At 43.2% G+C, this 19,450-nt stretch overlaps 1 protein-coding gene across 13 annotated transcripts in view; it reads right to left on the bottom strand.

Annotated features, from left to right (window-relative positions):
- lrrc7 (leucine rich repeat containing 7) overlaps positions 1-19,450 on the bottom strand; it is a 163,904-nt gene that overhangs the window by 44,269 nt on the left and 100,185 nt on the right. For 11 of the 13 annotated variants that reach the window (XM_055212778.2, XM_073870184.1, XM_073870185.1 and 8 more), the window contains 6 exons: positions 19,081-19,144; positions 6,998-7,072; positions 4,703-4,847; positions 4,535-4,607; positions 3,041-3,058; positions 1,667-1,796 (listed from right to left, as the gene is read on the bottom strand). In XM_055212778.2, the coding sequence (XP_055068753.1) occupies positions 1,667-1,796; positions 3,041-3,058; positions 4,535-4,607; positions 4,703-4,847; positions 6,998-7,072; positions 19,081-19,144 (505 nt within the window). The remainder of the gene's footprint in view (positions 1-1,666; positions 1,797-3,040; positions 3,059-4,534; positions 4,608-4,702; positions 4,848-6,997; positions 7,073-19,080; positions 19,145-19,450) is intronic. The other 2 variants (XM_055212776.2, XM_055212786.2) reach the window with 1 other exon arrangement.

The following is a 19,450-nucleotide window of genomic DNA, read 5'->3' as shown; positions in this document are numbered from 1 at the left end:
AAATGATTCAAGCTTTGTGACATGGTGCATTATGCTGCTGGAAGTAGCCATCAGAGGATGGGTACATGGTGGTCATAAAGGAATGGACATGGTCAGAAACAATGCTCAGGTAGGCTGTGGAATTTAAATTATGCCCAATTGGCACTAAGGGGCCTAAAGTGTGCCAAGAAAACATCCTCCACACCATTACACCACCACCACCAGCAGCCTGTACAGTGGTAACAAAGCATGATGGATCCAAGTTCTCATTCTGTTTACGCCAAATTCTGACTCTACCATCTGAATGTCTCAAAAGATATCGAGACTCATCAGACCAGGTAACATTTTTCTAGTCTTCAACTGTCCAATTTTGGTGAGCTTGTGCAAATTGTAGCCTCTTTTTCCTATTTGTAGAGGAGATGAGTGGTACCCAGTGGGGTCTTCTGTTGTTGTAGCCCATCCGCCTCAAGGTTGTGCGTGTTGTGGCTTCACAAATGCTTTGCTGCATACCTCGGTTGTAACGAGTGGTTATTTCAGTCAAAGTTGCTCTACTATCAGCTTGAATCAGTCAGCCCATTCTCCTCTGACCTCTAGCATCAACAAGGCATTTTCGCCCACAGGACTGCCGCATACTGGATGTTTTTCCCTTTTCACACCATTCTTTGTTAACCCTAGAAATAGTTGTGCGTGAAAATCCCAGTAACTGAGCAGATTGTAAAATACTCAGACCAGCCCGTCTGACACCAACAACCATGCCACGCTCAAAATTGCTTAAATTACCTTTCTTTCCCATTCTGACATTCAGTTTGGAGTTCAGGAGATTGTCTTGACCAGGACCACACCGCCAAATGCATTGAAGCAACTGCCATGTGATTGGTTGATTAGATAATTGCATTATTAAGAAATTGAACAGGTGTTTCTAATAATCCTTTAGGTAAGTGTATACACTGTCAAAATTAATGGTCCCAACCTGTCATTGGGGCAGTAGTAGTACCCTTTAAAAAGGTCCTATAATATGCACTTTTGATACAAATATGTACCTCTGGGGTACTAAATTGAACTCATTAGGTGTAATATTTGAAAGGGTACCACCCCAGTGACAAGTATAGGCACCACTAGGGATGTAATGATTCAATCACGATTCAATCGCGGTCCTCATTAAAAATGCCTGTCTGAAATCGATTCTGAATCGCAAGGCTGCGATTCTTTGTTTTATGCACAGCTTGTGCCTGTATTACGGCATTTGGTCAGTAGGAAGTCCTTATCAATCTAAAATCCTTATGAGTCGGAGTCGTTTATAATGTGCATTTAAAAAAGCAACACTCGTTAAACAAAATCTTTCAAAATATTCTTTATTATCATGAAAATACCTGAAACAATTTGAAGAACAGCGTATAAATATTCATGTGTAGACATTTCCTGGAATAGCGTTTGTAATGCTACTTCTTGTGTGGCACAAAAGGGAGTTTCTGCACGGGAGCGCCCCCTGGTGTTCGGATGTGCCTGGATTTCACCGTAATTCATTCAAATTCATTCATTGAGAAAACGCGCATTTGCACGATGAATCGTTACACCCCTAGGCACCACTCTTTAACCCTTTATTTCTGACACTGTAGAGGAAGCATTTTAATATTTTAAATCTTGTTTGCTTCTGTCAATCCTTCAGAAAGAAAACATTAATACTCACCTCCCTGGGGAGCTCAGTCAAGAAGTTTTCATCGGCTGCAAATGTCCGAAGACTGTGCAGGTAGCCAATGGTTGGAGGCAGGGATTCTAATTCATTACAGCTACAGTCAAACTCCTCTAAAAGTGATAAACTGGCAGATGTAAGAGAAAGCAGGTGAGAAGTCTTCAAATATGAATGCTCACTTAACCTCCATTGAAAACACTTTATGAGACAATAAAATGAATGTATACATCACAAGACACCTTTTCAAGGGTCAGCCATTAAGACTTTATTGCCCCATTACAGAGAATAGACTGAATATTCAAATAAAAGTCTTTTGAAGTATTTTAAGACCAAACTATTAAAGAGACAGGTAACCCAAAAAATTCAGAAAAATTCTGTATACATTAACTCATGTCAATCTAAAACCTGGATGACTTTCTTTGTCCAGTAAAACAACATTTTTATCAAAAACATCCTAGTCTGTTTTATCCAAATAATGACAATGTAAGCAGACTGGGTCCTTTTAAAGATCCTTCACTTAGATCAAATGTGGCACCAATGATGTTTGGTCATGTTACAGTATGAAACTTTCATGGTGTTTTTTATAATTTGAAAAATGAAAGTTTTCAAAAGGAAAATAAGGTAAACAGGTTTAAAATAAAACATGAGGATGAATATATTATGGCAGAATTTGTATTTTTGGGTGCACTGTTCCTTAAGGATGGCATTCACATCCAATCATCCTAAACATTTAAAATGTCCATTTAAAGGATGCCAACAATATAAATAGTATCAATGTCTATGGCTCATATCCTTTTAACACAGCGCATACATGAGTTGTGGTAATGAATAATGGGAATTGTGAATTATGTGGAAGCATTATCCTCACTCAACAAAGGTGTGAATTAACAGGACACGTTTAAGAGGGATTAATGATGAACTTAATATAATATACTGCAATCTAGTTCTCGTGGTTCTTAAAAAAGCCTAAAAAATACTTGTTTTTTTTCTTCAAACAAACCGTTGTTAGTTTATAACACTCACAATGATCTGATATATGCCACAGTGTTTATTGAGCCAAATGAGGTTCAGTACTGAATACATTTGAACCTCAGACCAGTCATTCATAACCACCACTACATATGCATACTTCTGTTTTTATTCCAATTTACCCTTTTTCCTTTAATTTGAAGGGGTCAATGTATATTTGTTAAGCTAAGTAAGGTCATTAGTACAACATTTGTACAAGCAGGCCGCTCCAGCTGTCTCTCCATATGCATAGCTTTCAATGTGTCTCTTTAAGCGAGATATGGATGCAAAGGTATGCCCTTGCCTAAATAAACATGCTGTGGCAGACGTGGGGGGAATACAAACACTTGCTGGTCTACTTACCCGATTTTGCCTCGTGCACTGAGGTGCCCATTTAAGATGCATGTTTGATTAACACAACACACAGAACCGAGCAATGACAAACCAAGAAGAAAGATGCATGGAGAATACTATCACAGGAATGGGGTAGTGGTGACCGCAATATGATAAATGAAAAAGGCAGACTGTAGAGATTGTGACCTCTAAAGTAACAGATGGATGGTGCACATACCCTTCATCCCTGAATCCCAATCTGATTTTGCATTAAAAATCTTTACGGTCAAACAACAACAGTGTTAAAGGTTTTGCCTGGTCTGAGAAGCTAAAATGTCAAAATGTATCTACATTTTAGCTAAAGCTAACTCAACACAGGTTTGATTTAATGAATGTCTAAATGTTTTAAATTGAGGTATGTGCATTATTTCCCTAAATCATCCATTAATATCAAAATTCGAACAAATTATGTGTATACCCACACAGGCATAATACAGTATATGCGGCATTATATATGCAGCTTAAAGGAATAGTCTACTCATTTTCAATATTAAAATATGTTATAACCTTAACTAAGAATTGTTGATACATCCCTCTATCATCTGTGTGCATGCACGTAAGCTCTGGAGCGCGCTGCGACGCTTCGATAGCATTTAGCTTAGCCCCATTCATTCAATGGTACCATTTAGAGATAAAGTTAGAAGTGACCAAACACATCAACGTTTTTCCTATTCAATACGAGTAGTTATAAGAGCAAGTTTGGTGGTACAAAATAAAACGTAGCGCTTTTCTAAGCGGATTTAAAAGAGGAACTATATTTTATGGCGTAATAGCACTTTTGGGAGTACTTCGACTCGCCTGAAAAGTCCGCTCCCCTTCTCACTCTCATAATGGGAGAGGGAGGGTGTTACTGCGCTGAGTCGAAGTACTCCCAAAAGTGCTATTACGCCATAAAATATAGTTCCTCTTTTTTTATTTTGTACCACCAAACTTGCTCGTATAACTACTCGTCTTAAATAGGAAAAACGTTGATGTGTTTGGTCACTTCTTTATCTCTAAATGGTACCATTGAATGAATGGGGCTAAGCTAAATGCTATCGAAGCGTCGCAGCGCGCTCCAGAGCTTACGTGCACGCACACAGATGATAGAGGGATGTATCAACAATTCTTAGTTAAGGTAATAACATATTTTAATATTGAAAATGAGTAGACTATTCCTTTAACATTGCTGAGAGTCAGAGTAAAGTTGACAGTCAGCATTTGCTCATGCAGGGGTGAGCAAAACTGCCTGAATGACAGCAGTAGAGCTGCTGACTCTTTATTGTTGAGTCTTAGAGAGAAACCCAATACAGAGACTATAGTAATTTGCTGTAATAGATGTCAATGTCTATTATTTGGCTGTAAACTTAAAATTCTATATATAAAATTCTCTAAACATGGAAAAACGAGCGCATTAGAGGTGTAATATATCTTCTGCCTTTGTCATTTCTTTTTATAAAACCGAATGAGATGTGAGTTACTAACCTTCCAATGGTGTTAGGCAGTGAGGTGAGCTGGTTGTCATCAACTTTTAATGTCGTCAACTTTTTCAACTTTCCTGTAAAGGATTGTAAAACAACATGCTCGAGTTATTCTTATACAAGCCACAAAATCCCCAATATTCTCCAAGCAAAACAAGCAGATGGAGTTCACCTATTGAATCAGGCAACTGTTGAAGCATGTTGGAGGAGAGCAGCAGGTCCTCTAAGGACTCACACCCAGAGATATCTGCATCTAGACCCTCAATCCTGTTCTTGGCCAAGTCCAAATATCGCAACTGCCTCAATTTCCCAATAGACTTGAACAGACAACAACACAGAGATTACTGTAAGGAAAGCTTTATGTCACACTGTATATATATATATATACAGGGTGCGATTTGCCAGGGGGGATGCGTGGGATTTCCCCCTTTCTGGTCAATGTATCCCTGCCTCTGCTTAATTATTTTTATCCCCGGTGGGGATAAATTTATCCCCCCCTCAAAGTGATCAGTGCTACCACACTAGTGGCGAGACGGATCACAAAACTTATCACGGATCCGTGGTTTGATTAAAGTCAATTTTGTTTTAAAATGCGCTACTTTGGCTGGCTCTGATGATACAGCTGCTGCGCAGCATCTCTGTATTCACCACTCTGCAGACTTGCTCATTGTCCCGCCCACGGCGCTATCTGATTGGTTACACCTCACGAGTAATAGCCTATCAACACTTGGAGATGGTTATGGAGCTGTGTGTCGAAACGATGAAATGCAGCATATTCAGCCGCATATTAATAAAGCGGGAATAAACATAACAATCTGATTATCTGTTTATGATGACAAGCAGAGTTGGTGTCCCAGTCACACCACTGAGAATGGCCGAAGTTACACATGATACATGCCGATGAGGCGTTTAGCGAGGCGCGGGCGCGTCCAGTTTGCGCAAATGAGGCTAAGTGACTAACACATAATGCATCTGACTTCTCTATCATTTCACTGTAGCTCAGCATCGCGGTGTAAAGTTAATGTTATTACTTTAAAAGCAGCATTAAAACAGTTTCTACTGTAATGGTTTAACTTTGCAATCAATACATTGTTCATATTTATGTTTAAGTTGACACTACGTTGTGCCATATAGTTTTGCCATTCAAGATTTAATTATTGCGTGTTTTTTCGTTGTGCATGATCACAGTTCATATGTGTGGGGAAAGATAAGCTATTAGAATAAAAATATTGCGTTAGGCTGCTTCATGAGTTAATAATAAAAAAGATTTTACAATTCCTGCAAATGCAGTGATGAGCTCATGTTCTCATGATTTATTTTTATGAATTAAAATGTTTTGAAATGTGCTGTGGACAGAGACGCATTATGTCAAGAATTATAAAAAATCGCCAATAAGCTCATAATTTGTGCTAAAATAGTATAAATGTTTAGTTTTAAAACCATTTTGAAAAGCTGGTTATATTTTTATGTTTCTGCACAAGTTCAGCAGACAGTGAGGTTCGGGTTTGTTCCGATCAGAGGTCGTGAGCGGAGAGCGCATTTCTGAATATTAGAAATATTTTAATTAGAAATATATAAAACATAATAATAATAATATTATAATGGATTTTTGTTAGGTCGGACAATGATTACCATTCTCATATTGCTCTTCATAACCACTGAAAACAGTCAAAAAAGTTAAAACTAGTGGTGGGTACAAAATGACTCATGACGAAATATGGTGGGTACCCACCGTCGCCGAAATCGACGCCTATGAAAACATCCCCCCCTCTGTTTTTTTCACAAATCGCACCCTGTATATATATATATATATATATATATATATATATATATATATATATATATATATATATATATATATATATATATATATATATATATATGTATATATATATATATATATATATATATATATATATACACACACACAGTACTATGCAAAAATATTAGGTCACCATCACCAGCTTTGTTGTTTTAGCAAAGTTTTAATGCCCTATCATATTTATTTTCACTCTTTTTTAAGATACAAACAGAACGTACAGAAAATATGTACACAAAATTAAAAAACAAAACAAATTTCAGAACTAAATGTCTTCTTCAGGCATCAGTCAGTATTTATTTAGTGTGACCTCTCTTGGCACGAAACACATCTTGAGCTTTTTTGGGGATCTCTTTTTTTAAGAGATCCTGCAGCTGCCTGCCATTGCTCAAGTGGAACGGGAGTTTACCCTAAATACTTGACACTTCAGCTTATATACTGTTTTTAATACTACATACACATTTCCTGTATTTTCTGGTTGTATTCTAATAAAGAGACTGAGAAATAATGATATATGATCACTATACAATGGCAAAAACAACAAATCTAATGGTAGCATAAATGGTAGGTGGTATGGTATATATATATATATACATATAATATATATAGACTACTCAGTGATTAAGAGTGGGTGTATCCTGTACTTACCCCTGGTATGGTTTGTAATGAATTGTTGTCTAGCCACAGCTCTTTTAAACTATGGATCTGCTCCAGCACTTCTGGCTGTAACAATAAAGAATGTCATCATAACCAACAAAGGAGTAATGTATACTGTATTTTGTATATACCGTAGTAATAACAGTAATGGCATTTTAAAATCACAACAGAAAAACAATACGTAGTATAAATGTTAATTCAGTCACTCTTATAGCTACTGGATTTAAAACAAATATCATTCAAAATTTTGTTTTGAAATTCATGATTCCCTTTCAGTCGGTCACTACGACGTCACGTCGTGACCGACGAATTGGGAACCGCTTCGCGGGTGACCTATCTACTTCGAGAACTATCAGAAACGCCAATGAACTTGGCATGCAGGTATTTGCATAATGCCGGCGCCGCCCCGCCAGGTGCGTATATAAGGCGCAGGTGCATAATACCAAATCAGCTTTTATTGCTTCGAAGCCGGCAGACATCTGCTCTCGAGAAGCTTTCCAAACTGATCTTCGTAGATCCTGTTCTGAAGGGGAAAATAAGATCTCAGCTTGCTAAAGTTGGTTGGGCAAAGACACCTCAGTGGAGGCTCGCAGTGTTTTTTCTCCACCCTTTCTCTCTCTCTCTGTCTCTTTAATTTAGGACTTGAGTTCGAGTGAGTGCGTTGCCTCTCCCTGTGTGTTTCACCAGCTTGCACAAAGAGTGATTTCCTAAAAGAGCAGCACGTTTGAGCTTTGTGTCTTTTTGAAGACAGCCACTCATTCGTGTCATGGTCGGGGTCGTCTTTTTAAAGATGGATTTCCGTCCGTGCTCCGTTTCTGGATGCGGTGTGTTCATCGCCCCCCAGGATGGCCACAAGCGTTGTCTTTCGTGTCTGGGGCTCCAGCACGCAGAGGCAGCGTTGCGTGATAGCTCATGCCCCATCTGCGAGGGCATGACTATGGTGGATTTGCGGAGACAGGTGTCGTTCCTTGGGCAACGGCTCCCGCCTTCCCAGTCTGGTGCTGCTAAGGGCGCAGCTACCAAACTTGCGAAGGATGACCTCCATATAACGGTGCTGGGTCGGTCTGCTGGTTCGTCCAGTAGCTCCCAGCGCCCTGATCCGTTGCCAGCGGAGGTCCCGATGGAGACGAGCGGCCCGTGTTCTACGGTGTCCTCGCGCTCTGTCGAGCCTCCACCTGACGCGATGTCCACCGTAACGTCGGAGGGGGGGTTGTCAGCCTCGGACGTCGATCCGGATCCGCTCCCGCCTTCGGGCCAGGTTGCGGGTTCTGCGTTCGACCCTGAGATGGCAGCCATGCTCGCTCGGGCGGCGGAGGCGGTCAGCTTGGAGTGGACCCAACCTCCCCCACTGAACTGTCCCGCCTCAACGACTGGTACTTCTGGGGTGCCCGGGCTTCTCAGTCCTCGCCCCCGGTGCCTTTCTTCCCCGAGGTGCATGAAGAGCTGACGCGGTCGTGGAAAACCCCGTTTTCCGCCCGGAACCGGCCGTATCAGCCTTCACCTCTCACCTCTCTCGAGGGTGGGGATGCCAAGGGGTACACTGGTATCCCGTCAGTGTAGCGCCCGGTTGCGATGCAGTTGTGTCCGGCCGGTGTCGCTTCCTCCTGGCGGGACCAGCCTACTCTCCCCTCACGGGCCTGTAAGCAGTCTTCGGCGCTGTCTGGTGCTGCTTACAAGGCTTGTGGGGAGGCAGCCTCTGCCCTGCATGCCATGGCATTGCTGCAGGTTCACCAGGCTAAGGCTCTGAGGGACCTGCACGCGGGAGGTCACGACTCGGCGGAGTTCTCTGAACTACGTGTGGCTACGGATCTGGCGCTTCGTGCGACCAAGGTCACCGCACGCGCCGTCGGGCGTGCGATGTCTACCCTGGTAGTCCAGGAACGCCATCTCTGGCTGTGTCTGGCGGACATGAGGGACGCCGATAAATCCCGGCTCCTGAATGCTCCGGTTTCCCAGACCGGCCTGTTCGGCGAGACGGTCGAGGAGTTTGCACAGCAATTCTCCGCGGCCAAGAAGCAGACTGAGGCCATCGCTCAGATCATGCCACGTCGGAAGCGTCCTGCGCCTGCCCCGTCCACGTCGGCGCCTCAGCCTGCTCCTCGCCGAGGGCGTCCTGCGGCGGCCGCCTCCGTTCCTCCCCGGGGCTCTTCTAAGAAGCGAGGAACCGGTCGTCAGCAGCCCGCCCCGCCCGCTCAGCCCGCTTCAAAGGGTGGTAAAAGAAGATCAAAGCGGCCCTGAGACGGGCGACCTAGAGATGGAGGGGATCGCTCTTCGGGAGATGGTGAAGGCACCACTCCCCCCACCGGAGGAGGGCCGGTTGGGGAATCTTTTGTTTCATTTTTCTGTTCCGCCGACTTTTCAGTCAGCACCCACAAATTCACAAAAAGAGCGAATTCCACTTCCATCTCTAGGTCTTCAGATGAGCGCCGGAGACACGAGCGGGCTCATAACCCCCCCTCGTTCTCCGACTCATCAGAGGAGAACGAGAGCGGCGCACGGGCTCATAACCCCACCGCGCTCTCCAACTTCTCAGGCGGTAGGAGACAGCTACGGGCTCATAACCCATCGTCTCCCTCCTCCTTCGCCAGAGGGTGCATCGAGTGGCGTGAGGTGTCTTCAGCAGAGCCTCCCTTACTCAACCACCCAGCAACGGACTCAGGTGAGTGTTATCACACACAACACTGCTGTCGGTGCGGCCGTTACGCACACACCGGCGATCACCTCTGTTGCGCCCGCCGCGGGTACATCGATAGTGCCTTTAGTCCCCCTCGCACGGTATCTGGGGGCGTGGGAACAGCTTCCCAGCCAGTCGCGTTGGCTTTTACGCACGATTCGTCTCGGCTATGCAATCCAATTTGCCCAGCGTCCCCCCAAATTCTCCGGCGTTTGTTTCACTACGGTGAGAGCTGCCGATGCGCACGTCCTCCGTGCGGAGATCGCTGTCTTATTGGCGAAAGACGCAATCCAGCCGGTCCCTCCAGCCGAGATGAGGTCGGGGTTTTACAGCCCTTACTTTATTGTACCCAAGAAAAGCGGCGGCTTGCGACCGATCCTGGACCTGCGTTCGCTGAACCGTGCACTTCACAGAATGCCGTTCAAAATGCTGACGCCCAAACGCATATTTCCATGCATTCGTCCAAACGATTGGTTCGCATCTATCGACCTGAAGGACGCGTACTTTCATGTATCGATTCTCCCCCGGCACAGGCCGTTTCTCCGCTTTGCGTTCGAGGGGCGAGCATACCAGTACAAAGTCCTCCCATTTGGGCTCTCTCTGTCGCCCCGTGTATTCACCAAAGTAGTGGAGGGGGCTTTAAAACCCCTGAGAGAGAGAGGTGTGCGCATTCTCGCGTATCTGGACGATTGGCTAATAATAGCTCAAACACGTCAGACGCTGTGCGATCACAGAGATTTAACTTTAAAACACCTCGCTCGTTTGGGTCTTCGGGTCAACTGGGAAAAGAGCAAGCTTTGCCCCGTGCAGAGAATCTCTTTTCTCGGTATGGAACTGGACTCGATCGATTTGACAGCTCGTCTAACAGAAGCGCGTGTACAGTCGATTCTGACTTGCCTGAATACATTCAAGAGCAAGAGCGCGGTCCCGCTGAAACAATTTCAGAAGCTTTTGGGGCATATGGCAGCAGCCGCAGCTGTAACTCCGCTCGGACTGCTTCATATGCGACCGCTTCAGCATTGGCTTCACGATCGAGTCCCGAGGAGAGCGTGGCTGCGCGGCATTCACCGTGTTATCATTACACCTGCGTGTCGTCGCACTTTCACTCCGTGGTTAGACCGTGCGTTTCTCCGAGCCGGTGTGCCTCTGAGACAGGTCTCCAGGCATGCAATAGTATGCACAGATGCTTCAGACAGGGGGTGGGGGGCCACGTATGATGGGATTGCGGCTTCGGGGGTCTGGACGACACCCCAGCTGCATTGGCACATAAACTGCCGGGAAATGTGGGCTGTATATCCGTTTCAGCAACGAGTTACGGGGCAAAGATGTATTAGTTCGAACAGACAACACTGCGACCGTGGCGTACATCAATCGTCAAGGCGGTTTACGCTCGCGTCACCTGTCGCATCTCGCCCGTCACCTCCTCACTTGGAGTCAGAAGAATTTGAGGTCTCTTCGTGCCATTTACATCCCGGGCACGCTCAATGTAGAGGCGGATGTGCTCTCTCGGGCTGCGCGTCCCGGCGAATGGCGGCTCCACCCCATTGCGGTTCAGCAAATTTGGAGACGTTTCGGCAAAGCGCAGATAGATCTGTTTGCTTCCCCAGAGACGACCCATTGTCGCCTGTTCTATTCACTATCTCGCTCGGCGTGGATGCACTGGCACACAGCTGGCCGCGAAACATGCGCAAATACGCGTTCCCCTCCGGTGAGCCTCATTGCGCAAACCCTATGCAAAATCCGGGAGGACGAGGAGAGCGTGCTGTTGGTGGCACCGTATTGGACAACCAGGAGTTGGTTTCCAAAACTCTCTCTCCTCGCGACAGCCCCTCCGTGGAAGATTCCCCTGAGGAAGGACCTTCTTTTTCAACAAGAGGGCACATTATGGCACCCGCGCCCCGACCTGTGGAACCTCCATGTGTGGTCTCTGAACGGGGCACGGACGATATGAGTGATTTACCGCAAGAGGTATCTAACACTATTGCTGCTGCGCGAGTGCCGTCTACGAGACAGGCTTACGCGCTTAAATGGAACCTGTTTGTCAACTGGTGTTCTTCCCAAAGTGAAAACCCCCGAGAATGCTCGATTAGTGTTGTGCTTTTATATCTCCAGCGTTGTTTGGAGAATAGGCTGTCACCATCCACTATTAAGGTCGATATCGCTGCGATATCAGCTCACCATTCACCCGTAAACGGTAGAACAGCGGGTCAGCACAACCTGGTCATTAGATTTCTCAGAGGCGCTCGAAGACTGAATCCTTCGCGTCCTCCCTCTATTCCTCCTTGGGACCTGTCCTTGGTGCTGAAATCACTCCAGGAAGCCCCATTTGAGCCTCTGCATAGTGTGAGTGTTAAATTTCTTACTATGAAAACATTAACTCTCCTTGCTTTGGCTTCTGTTAAGAGGATAGGGGATATTCATGCATTTTCGGTCGATGAATCGTGCCTTCAGTTCGGGCCGGCTGCATCCAGCGTAACACTGAGACCCCGGCCCGGCTTTGTGCCCAAAGTTCCCACCACTCCTTTCAGAGATCAAGTGGTGAATCTCCAAGCACTGCCTTTGGAGGAGGCAGACCCAGCCATGGCTTTGTTATGCCCTGTTCGTGCACTACGTGTGTATATAGACAGGACGCAAAGTTTTAGGACCTCAGATCAGCTCTTTGTTTGTTACGGTGGTCAGCAGAAAGGAAAAGCTGTCACCAAGCAGAGGATGTCCCATTGGATTGTGAATACTATAGCCCTTGCATATCAAAAGCAGAATGTGCCTTGCCCATTTAATTTACGTGCCCACTCTACACGCAGTGTGGCATCATCTTGGGCACTGGCTCGCAGTTCCTCGCTAACAGATATTTGTAGAGCTGCAGGCTGGGCGACACCTAATACGTTCACAAGATTCTATAGTGTTCGTGTCGAACCGGTTTCCACTCGGGTTCTTTCTACTAACTAGTTAAGAATGCCGAGGGTCGGCTCGTGTGTCGGCTTGTAGCCTCTATTTTGGTGCTGTACAGTTGCACCAATATGGAAGGCCATCGGGGCAAAAACGTCACAAAAACTGTTTTTGCCTCTCCTCCACCGCCCTGATAGCTGGTGTTGCGGAGCATCCGCTGTCAACCTATCACTGATGTATTCTCTGTAAACCTGTGTAGGCTAGGCGTCCACATTTGTCCCCTACGTGGGGTTCATTTGTGTGTATAGTCTGTGGGGTTCTAATCCTCCACGTTTTCCTTAGCAGAGCCTGCTCTGCATCTCTCGACATACCATGTATTGTTCAGAGACTGTTTTTGAGCAACCTGGCGGTTGTTTCATATATTTTATGTCATCCATTTAACCTTCTTAGGGGATGGCTTCCGCAGTGTTCTAGCTCCGCTCAGTTTAGACGCTTCCCCCAGTTCGCTGCTTCACTATCGTGGGTTAAGGAACAGGTAGTGACCGGCCTTCTGCATTTTGCCTTAGGTTCCGCCCCTTTATGTGGAGGGCGGAGAGCTTTTGCAGGCACTGGAAGGGTTCAGCTGCAGTGGCGTTTTGGTAGGGATTCCCAATTCGTCGGTCACGACGTGACGTCGTAGTGACCGACTGAAAGGGAACGTCTCGGTTACTTATGTAACCCTCGTTCCCTGAAGGAAGGGAACGGAGACGTCACGTCCCGTCGCCACAGTTTGCTGTTCCATTGCTGTTTCAGGCCGGGCACTGTTGCTCGGCTTCTCAGCAATAATATAGCTGATTTGGTATTATGCACCTGCGCCTTATATACGCACCTGGCGGGGCGGCGCCGGCATTATGCAAATACCTGCATGCCAAGTTCATTGGCGTTTCTGATAGTTCTCGAAGTAGATAGGTCACCCGCGAAGCGGTTCCCAATTCGTCGGTCACGACGTGACGTCTCCGTTCCCTTCCTTCAGGGAACGAGGGTTACATACGTAACCGAGACGTTCTTAAAAAAATTTATTTATTTTTTTTTATCAAAAGACTGAAAACTCACATAAGTTATCTTGTTCTAAATTCATAAACTTTTTGCATTTTGAGGTTTTTAATAAAAAAATACACATACATACAGCCATGGAAAAAAATTAAAGGGGCCATGGCACAAGACCTTTTTAAGATGCCAAATAAATCTTTGGTGTCCCCAGAGCACATATGTGAAGTTTTAGCTCAAAATAACCCACAGATTTATTTATTATAACATGTTAAAAATGCCACTTTAGGTTTGTGCAAAAATATGCCGTTTTGAGTGTGTCCTTAAAAATGCAAATGAGCGGTTTGTTGCAATTGAAACTCAATTGTGCTATGAATTATTTTCTCTCTCTCCTTTTCTCTGCACTAAATGGCAGTGCTGTGATTGGATAGTGCAGATTAAGGGGCAGTATTATTATAATAAGAGCTCCTTATAACATCATAAGGAGAGCCAAATTTCAATGACTGCTTGTAGAGAATGGTTTACCAAATCTTTTTTTGCCATGGCCCCTTTAAGAGACTACTTCTAAATTATTTTTAGTTTTTCTAAATTATCTCTTTATAGGTTCACTCTAAAGCACTTACGGTACATTCACACAGGGCGAAAGTGTTAAGCGCTTGACGGAAGGCTTGTCTGAAGCGTGGCCAACGGCCACTTGAAAAGTTAAAAAATGTTTAACTTCTGCCGTGACATGGACACGGATAAAGTGATCAAATTTTCTGTGACTATAACACGGATTTCCATGAGATCATGTTGGACGTTCTTTTAAATTTGTCTTCTTTCCTTCATATGAACAAAGTCATGTGTTTGCAACAACATGAGTGTGAGTAAATGTGACCTTGTTTGCAAAATCAAGGCTAAAGACTTATAGTCTAATTAATTCACTCATTGATTTGAGTTAAATTTCAGTCTTGCATGGCCCTAGTCAATAAAATATGCCTTATTGTGATCATTGCAGTATATATATGAAGAGTTTGGTTCCAAAACGCAATAAATCCATTTTGACAAATTTTGGTAAAAACGTGTTTTCTATACCAAGAAAGTTGAAGTTGAACAAGATGAAAACCACTTTTTTTTGTTACAAACTTTCACATAGCATCTTTAGGTTATAAAAACATAAACAATTCAAATCCATAACTTGATTTTCAAAGATTTATTATAAAAACGGATTATTTTTTCCACAAAATGCAATAAATCCATGACAAGTTTTTATTCAAAATGCTATAAATCTATTGAATCAATAGCCTATATAAATGTGCATTCATCTTTGCCATGTTATATTCATTTAGTTGACTAGTTGTACACACTAATTAAAAATATAAACATTAATGTCATTAGTCAAAACACTTACTTTGTCATATTAAGAACACTGTCATTGCTGCGGTTACTTGACGTCGTCGCTTAACGTTTTTCACAGCGATCAGCTATAAAATGTTTTGGTCCTGCTCGATTTTCGTTGACTTTGAGTAAAATTATGGAAAGTTTTTCATAAGATCCCTGGGGTCAATGTGTTATCATGACAGAAACTTGATGCTGTCGGCCCGGGCAAACAAGCACCCGTCTCCCGAGTGCCTCTTGCGTAAATTATTAGATGTTGATGGCTTACGTTTCTCTCCCGTCACAAAAAAACCATCACAGGTTTATCAATGCTATTAAAGTATTATTTGGTTTTTGTTTATTTGTTGATCACGAAGTACAAAGTAGATGAGGAAAACTAGGATTACGTGTACTCAGCGCGTCGCCATTGTTTGTTTACATTGCGTGGAATGATGCGCTGTAATCTGTGGAGCGGATTTATGGCATTCTGTAGAAAAGGAGGATGGCGTTTATTGCATTTTAGGAAAAAAGGGAGAAAAGATGACAGAATAACATGGCGTATATTGGATTTTGCGTAAAATTAAGAATTTACTTTTTAATACTGACCTGATATAATACTGATTCTAGCAGTAACTCATTTTTTTCAAAAATGGCGTTTATTGCGTTTTGGAACCAAACTCTTCATATATCCATTTAACTTCAGTTAACACATTGAAATGCTAGGAAACCAATGACCATTCTAATAAGTGTGACCATGACAAATTTCAGCATTCCAGAGATTTCCCAAATTCTCTATGAGTAGCAAACTTATTCCTAATGGCTGCTCTCTGGCTCTCCCTCAGTGCTGCAGCATCTGCGTCTTAATGATCCACACAGCAAGAACTTCAATTAAGAAACTATCTGCTGCCCAGGGCAGCATACCCGCCAACATCTGCCAACATCACATACCCTGACAAATGCCTCACGCCTTCAGTGCGGCATTGATTTAGACAGTCTGTACTTTAGGATACAAAAAAAATCTACTTATACAAACATGACACCAACAAAGCTATGATAAAGACTAATGATGAGTAATGTTTTCAGGTTGTGCAGCTGCTGCTAAAATATGATTACCTGACATGATGCAATGCATGCAAATCCTGTCAAAATGCTTGTGGAAATCACTAAGTACAGTAACATTTTTGCTTGTTAATGTGCTATTGTTCTTCCTACTAAAGCTTTATACTTAGGCCTACACTTTATTTAAGTGGCTGATGTATGCTAATAATCTAAAATAGAGTGTTGCTTAAAGGGACATTCCACTTTAAAAAAAAAAATGTCATTTTCAAACTCCCCTACAGTTAAACATTTGATTTTTACCTTTTTGGTATCCATTCAGCTGATCTCCGGGTCTGGCGCTACCACTTTTAGAACAGCTTAGCACAATCTGATTAGATAATTTTCTACCTTTTCTAGGCAGATATGGCTAGGAACTATACTCTAAAACTGGTGTAAAAATCAAGGACTTTGCTGCTGTAACATGGCTGCAGCAGGCGTAGGGATATTACGCACTGCGCGAAAATAGTCACCTGCTATTGAAAGTTACCCAGGGGATTTTTTTCGGGCAGTGCGTAATATCACTACTCCTGCTGCAGCCATGTTACAGCAGCAAAGTCATTGATTATTACGCCAGTTTGAGAGTATAGTTCCTAGCCATATCTTCCTAGAAAATCGCAACTTTTAATTTTCTGTCGGTCTTAGTACACGATGTAACTACAGAAGAGTCAAGTTTTAAATAGGAAAAATATCTAAACTCTTTCGTTATTTTTTAGCGCGATGCTATTGGTCTAATCCGATTCAATGGATTGTGCTTAGCTTGCTAAAAATGGTAGCGCCAGACCTGGAGATCAGCTGAATGGATTCCAAAACGGTAAGAATCAAATGTTTAACTCTAGGGGAGCTGAAAAATGAGCATATTTTCAAAAAAGTGGAATGTCACTTCAAGTAATTTTTTTAAGGGCTAAGCAGTGAAAACCAGGGCCACTGTTAAAATTCACGGGGCCAGGGACAAAAATATAAGTTTGGGCTCCAGTACAATATATTGCATACATTTTGAACCCCTCATCCTCACCTCCAGATGACCCTAGTGGAACACTGATGAGGCCGCCAACACTAAAGGTCAAATTTTATTTCAAAAGCCAACCTGAATTGGGACACACAGATTGAAAGTCCAGACAGCGGAACCAGAAAGTGTTGATGGGTGTCCTCCTAATACTTGGGGGCTTGTGCAATAAAACACGCTTACTGCAATGCCAAACCATCTGCTCCCTTTAGAAGCATCAATGCGGGCATGTATTTTTTCCTTGCCCAAGGACAAAGTGCCCTGGATATTTCAAACGGGTGTGAGAAATTGCTAAAGCTTAATAGAAATTTTGAAACCTCTCTCGCTCCACAGTGTTTCCCTGTTTGATACTGGCCTTAAATGTCTGGGTAATATTCAACCTGACCAAATGTGCATGATATTGAGACTCAGAGAAAGGTTACAGATTTCCTTAAAGTACTTTTTTCTATTGAAGCTCAATGTACTGTAGCATTACTTGCACTGGCACTCCTTTAGGGAAAAAAGGTACAAAAGTTGTCACTGGGGCGTTGTTACCTTTTCAAAAAGTACACTTTTGTACCTAAAAGGTGCATATTGGTACATAAAATTGGTAATATACTGTATATGTACATACTGTTACCTAAAACATACATATCTGTACCAAAATAGCAAGGGTGCTAATTCAAAATAAGTGTTCGGAGTGTCATGTGTGTGGTTCCTTTTTTCAAAATATGTGTTCTCCACGTCGAGAGATCCTGTGTGCATCACGTGTTTTGTCAAAATAAGTGCCTGCTCTGCTGCACACGCGTCAAAACTGTTTATGATCAAAGAGACGCTCACGTTCACAAAATAGACGCAAGACACTTCCTTAACAGTAAACTTTGATTACGCATGAGATTATGCGAGTATCTGGAAAACGCAAGCGTCTCTTTTATCATAAACCCTTTAGACGCGTCTGCAGGCACTTATTTTGAAAAGACACATGATGCACACAGGATCTTCGACACGCAGAACACATATTTTGAAAAAAGGAACCACACACATGACGGGCTACATATGTTGTGATGAATTACGCATCGAGGGCCCTAGAAAAAGAAGGCACCGGCCGCCACTGCAAAATAGTACACATTAGGACCTTTTTTAAAGGTACCCCCAAGGGACAGCATTTGTACCTCTATTTCTGAGAGTACACAGTGGGAGCCAAAAGTCTAGAACCACCTTTAAAAGTAAGGATTATTTATGTAATGTAATGAAATAAAATACAAAAATGTGACTATCCATGCTTATTCCTCTGCAAATGTCTAATTTTGCTGCTACTACAGTATTATAACAAATATTATGTTCTCAAACCATTTTTAAACCATGCTGGCATCATCAGTTTATACAAAAACTTGAGTTCATGGCAGCATGCCATGCATGCCAGCAAGCTGTACTGCTGTATGCTCTCTGTTCTAGGATCTGTAATGAGGAGGTCCAGTAAGGTCTTCTATGCTTTGGCTCACTCATTGGCCCTGGGTAAGAAGTGGCCCAGCCATAAAATTATTGGAGCGAAACCCTGAAATATCACTATCACTGGCATTACCGGGTGAAATCTGCTAATAATACCTTATTTGAAATTCGAATGCCACAGCTAATGCAGTAATAGCACCTGCCCAGCTCAGGAACTGGGCATAGATTTGGACCCAACATTGTCACCATTTGCAGTAAGAGTTACTGCTATAGGCTGATTGTGGTTGGGGGCTAACTGGTATATATATGTGATAAATTCCCTGCCGTTGTTTACTTGGTACTTGGTAAAAGCTTGGGTGAGCCAATTAAATGCAGCTCAGGAATGAACGTTCTGTCATGCTGTATGTTCGAACCAAGTCATGAATAATGGATGGCTGCATGATGCTTCCAACGCAGTGCAGCACAGGAGATCTTATGAGAGACTTTGCCTATAGAGGCAAGCTATTCCTGATCTCCGCTAAAGCCTTAAACCATGCCGGGTAAAGAAAGAACGATTTAACAGCTGTCTCAATGACGAAAGTGTTTCATGAATGTCTTTCTTACCAGCTCAGAGAATTCATTGCTTCCCAAGTCTAACCGTTCCAGTTGTGACAGCCTATGAATCGACCTGCAATATGACAAGAATAGAGAATTCAAATCCTAAACTATTACAGACAAATGCACTTTGTACACAGAGTCATCTGAAGCCAGCTATATCAACAGACACCTTGCCTTTAGGGGTAGTGATGACATCATAGATGAATCGTACTAGTGATTTTTGCATCTTCTATTAATAATGCCATATGTTATTAATGATAAATTGATAAATAGCAAAGTTATACGATGTGCAAGATTATAAAGAGTCAATTAATGTGCCTGTCCTGTAGTGATGAAGGCAATACTTTACAGTCGTTGCAAAATATGTCAGATCACA

The sequence above is a fragment of the Misgurnus anguillicaudatus genome, chromosome 8 (assembly GCF_027580225.2).
Source record: "Misgurnus anguillicaudatus chromosome 8, ASM2758022v2, whole genome shotgun sequence".
Lineage (NCBI taxonomy): Eukaryota > Metazoa > Chordata > Actinopteri > Cypriniformes > Cobitidae > Misgurnus > Misgurnus anguillicaudatus.
Note: the sequence above shows the minus strand (reverse complement) of the source record. Positions and strands in the feature narration are given on the sequence as shown.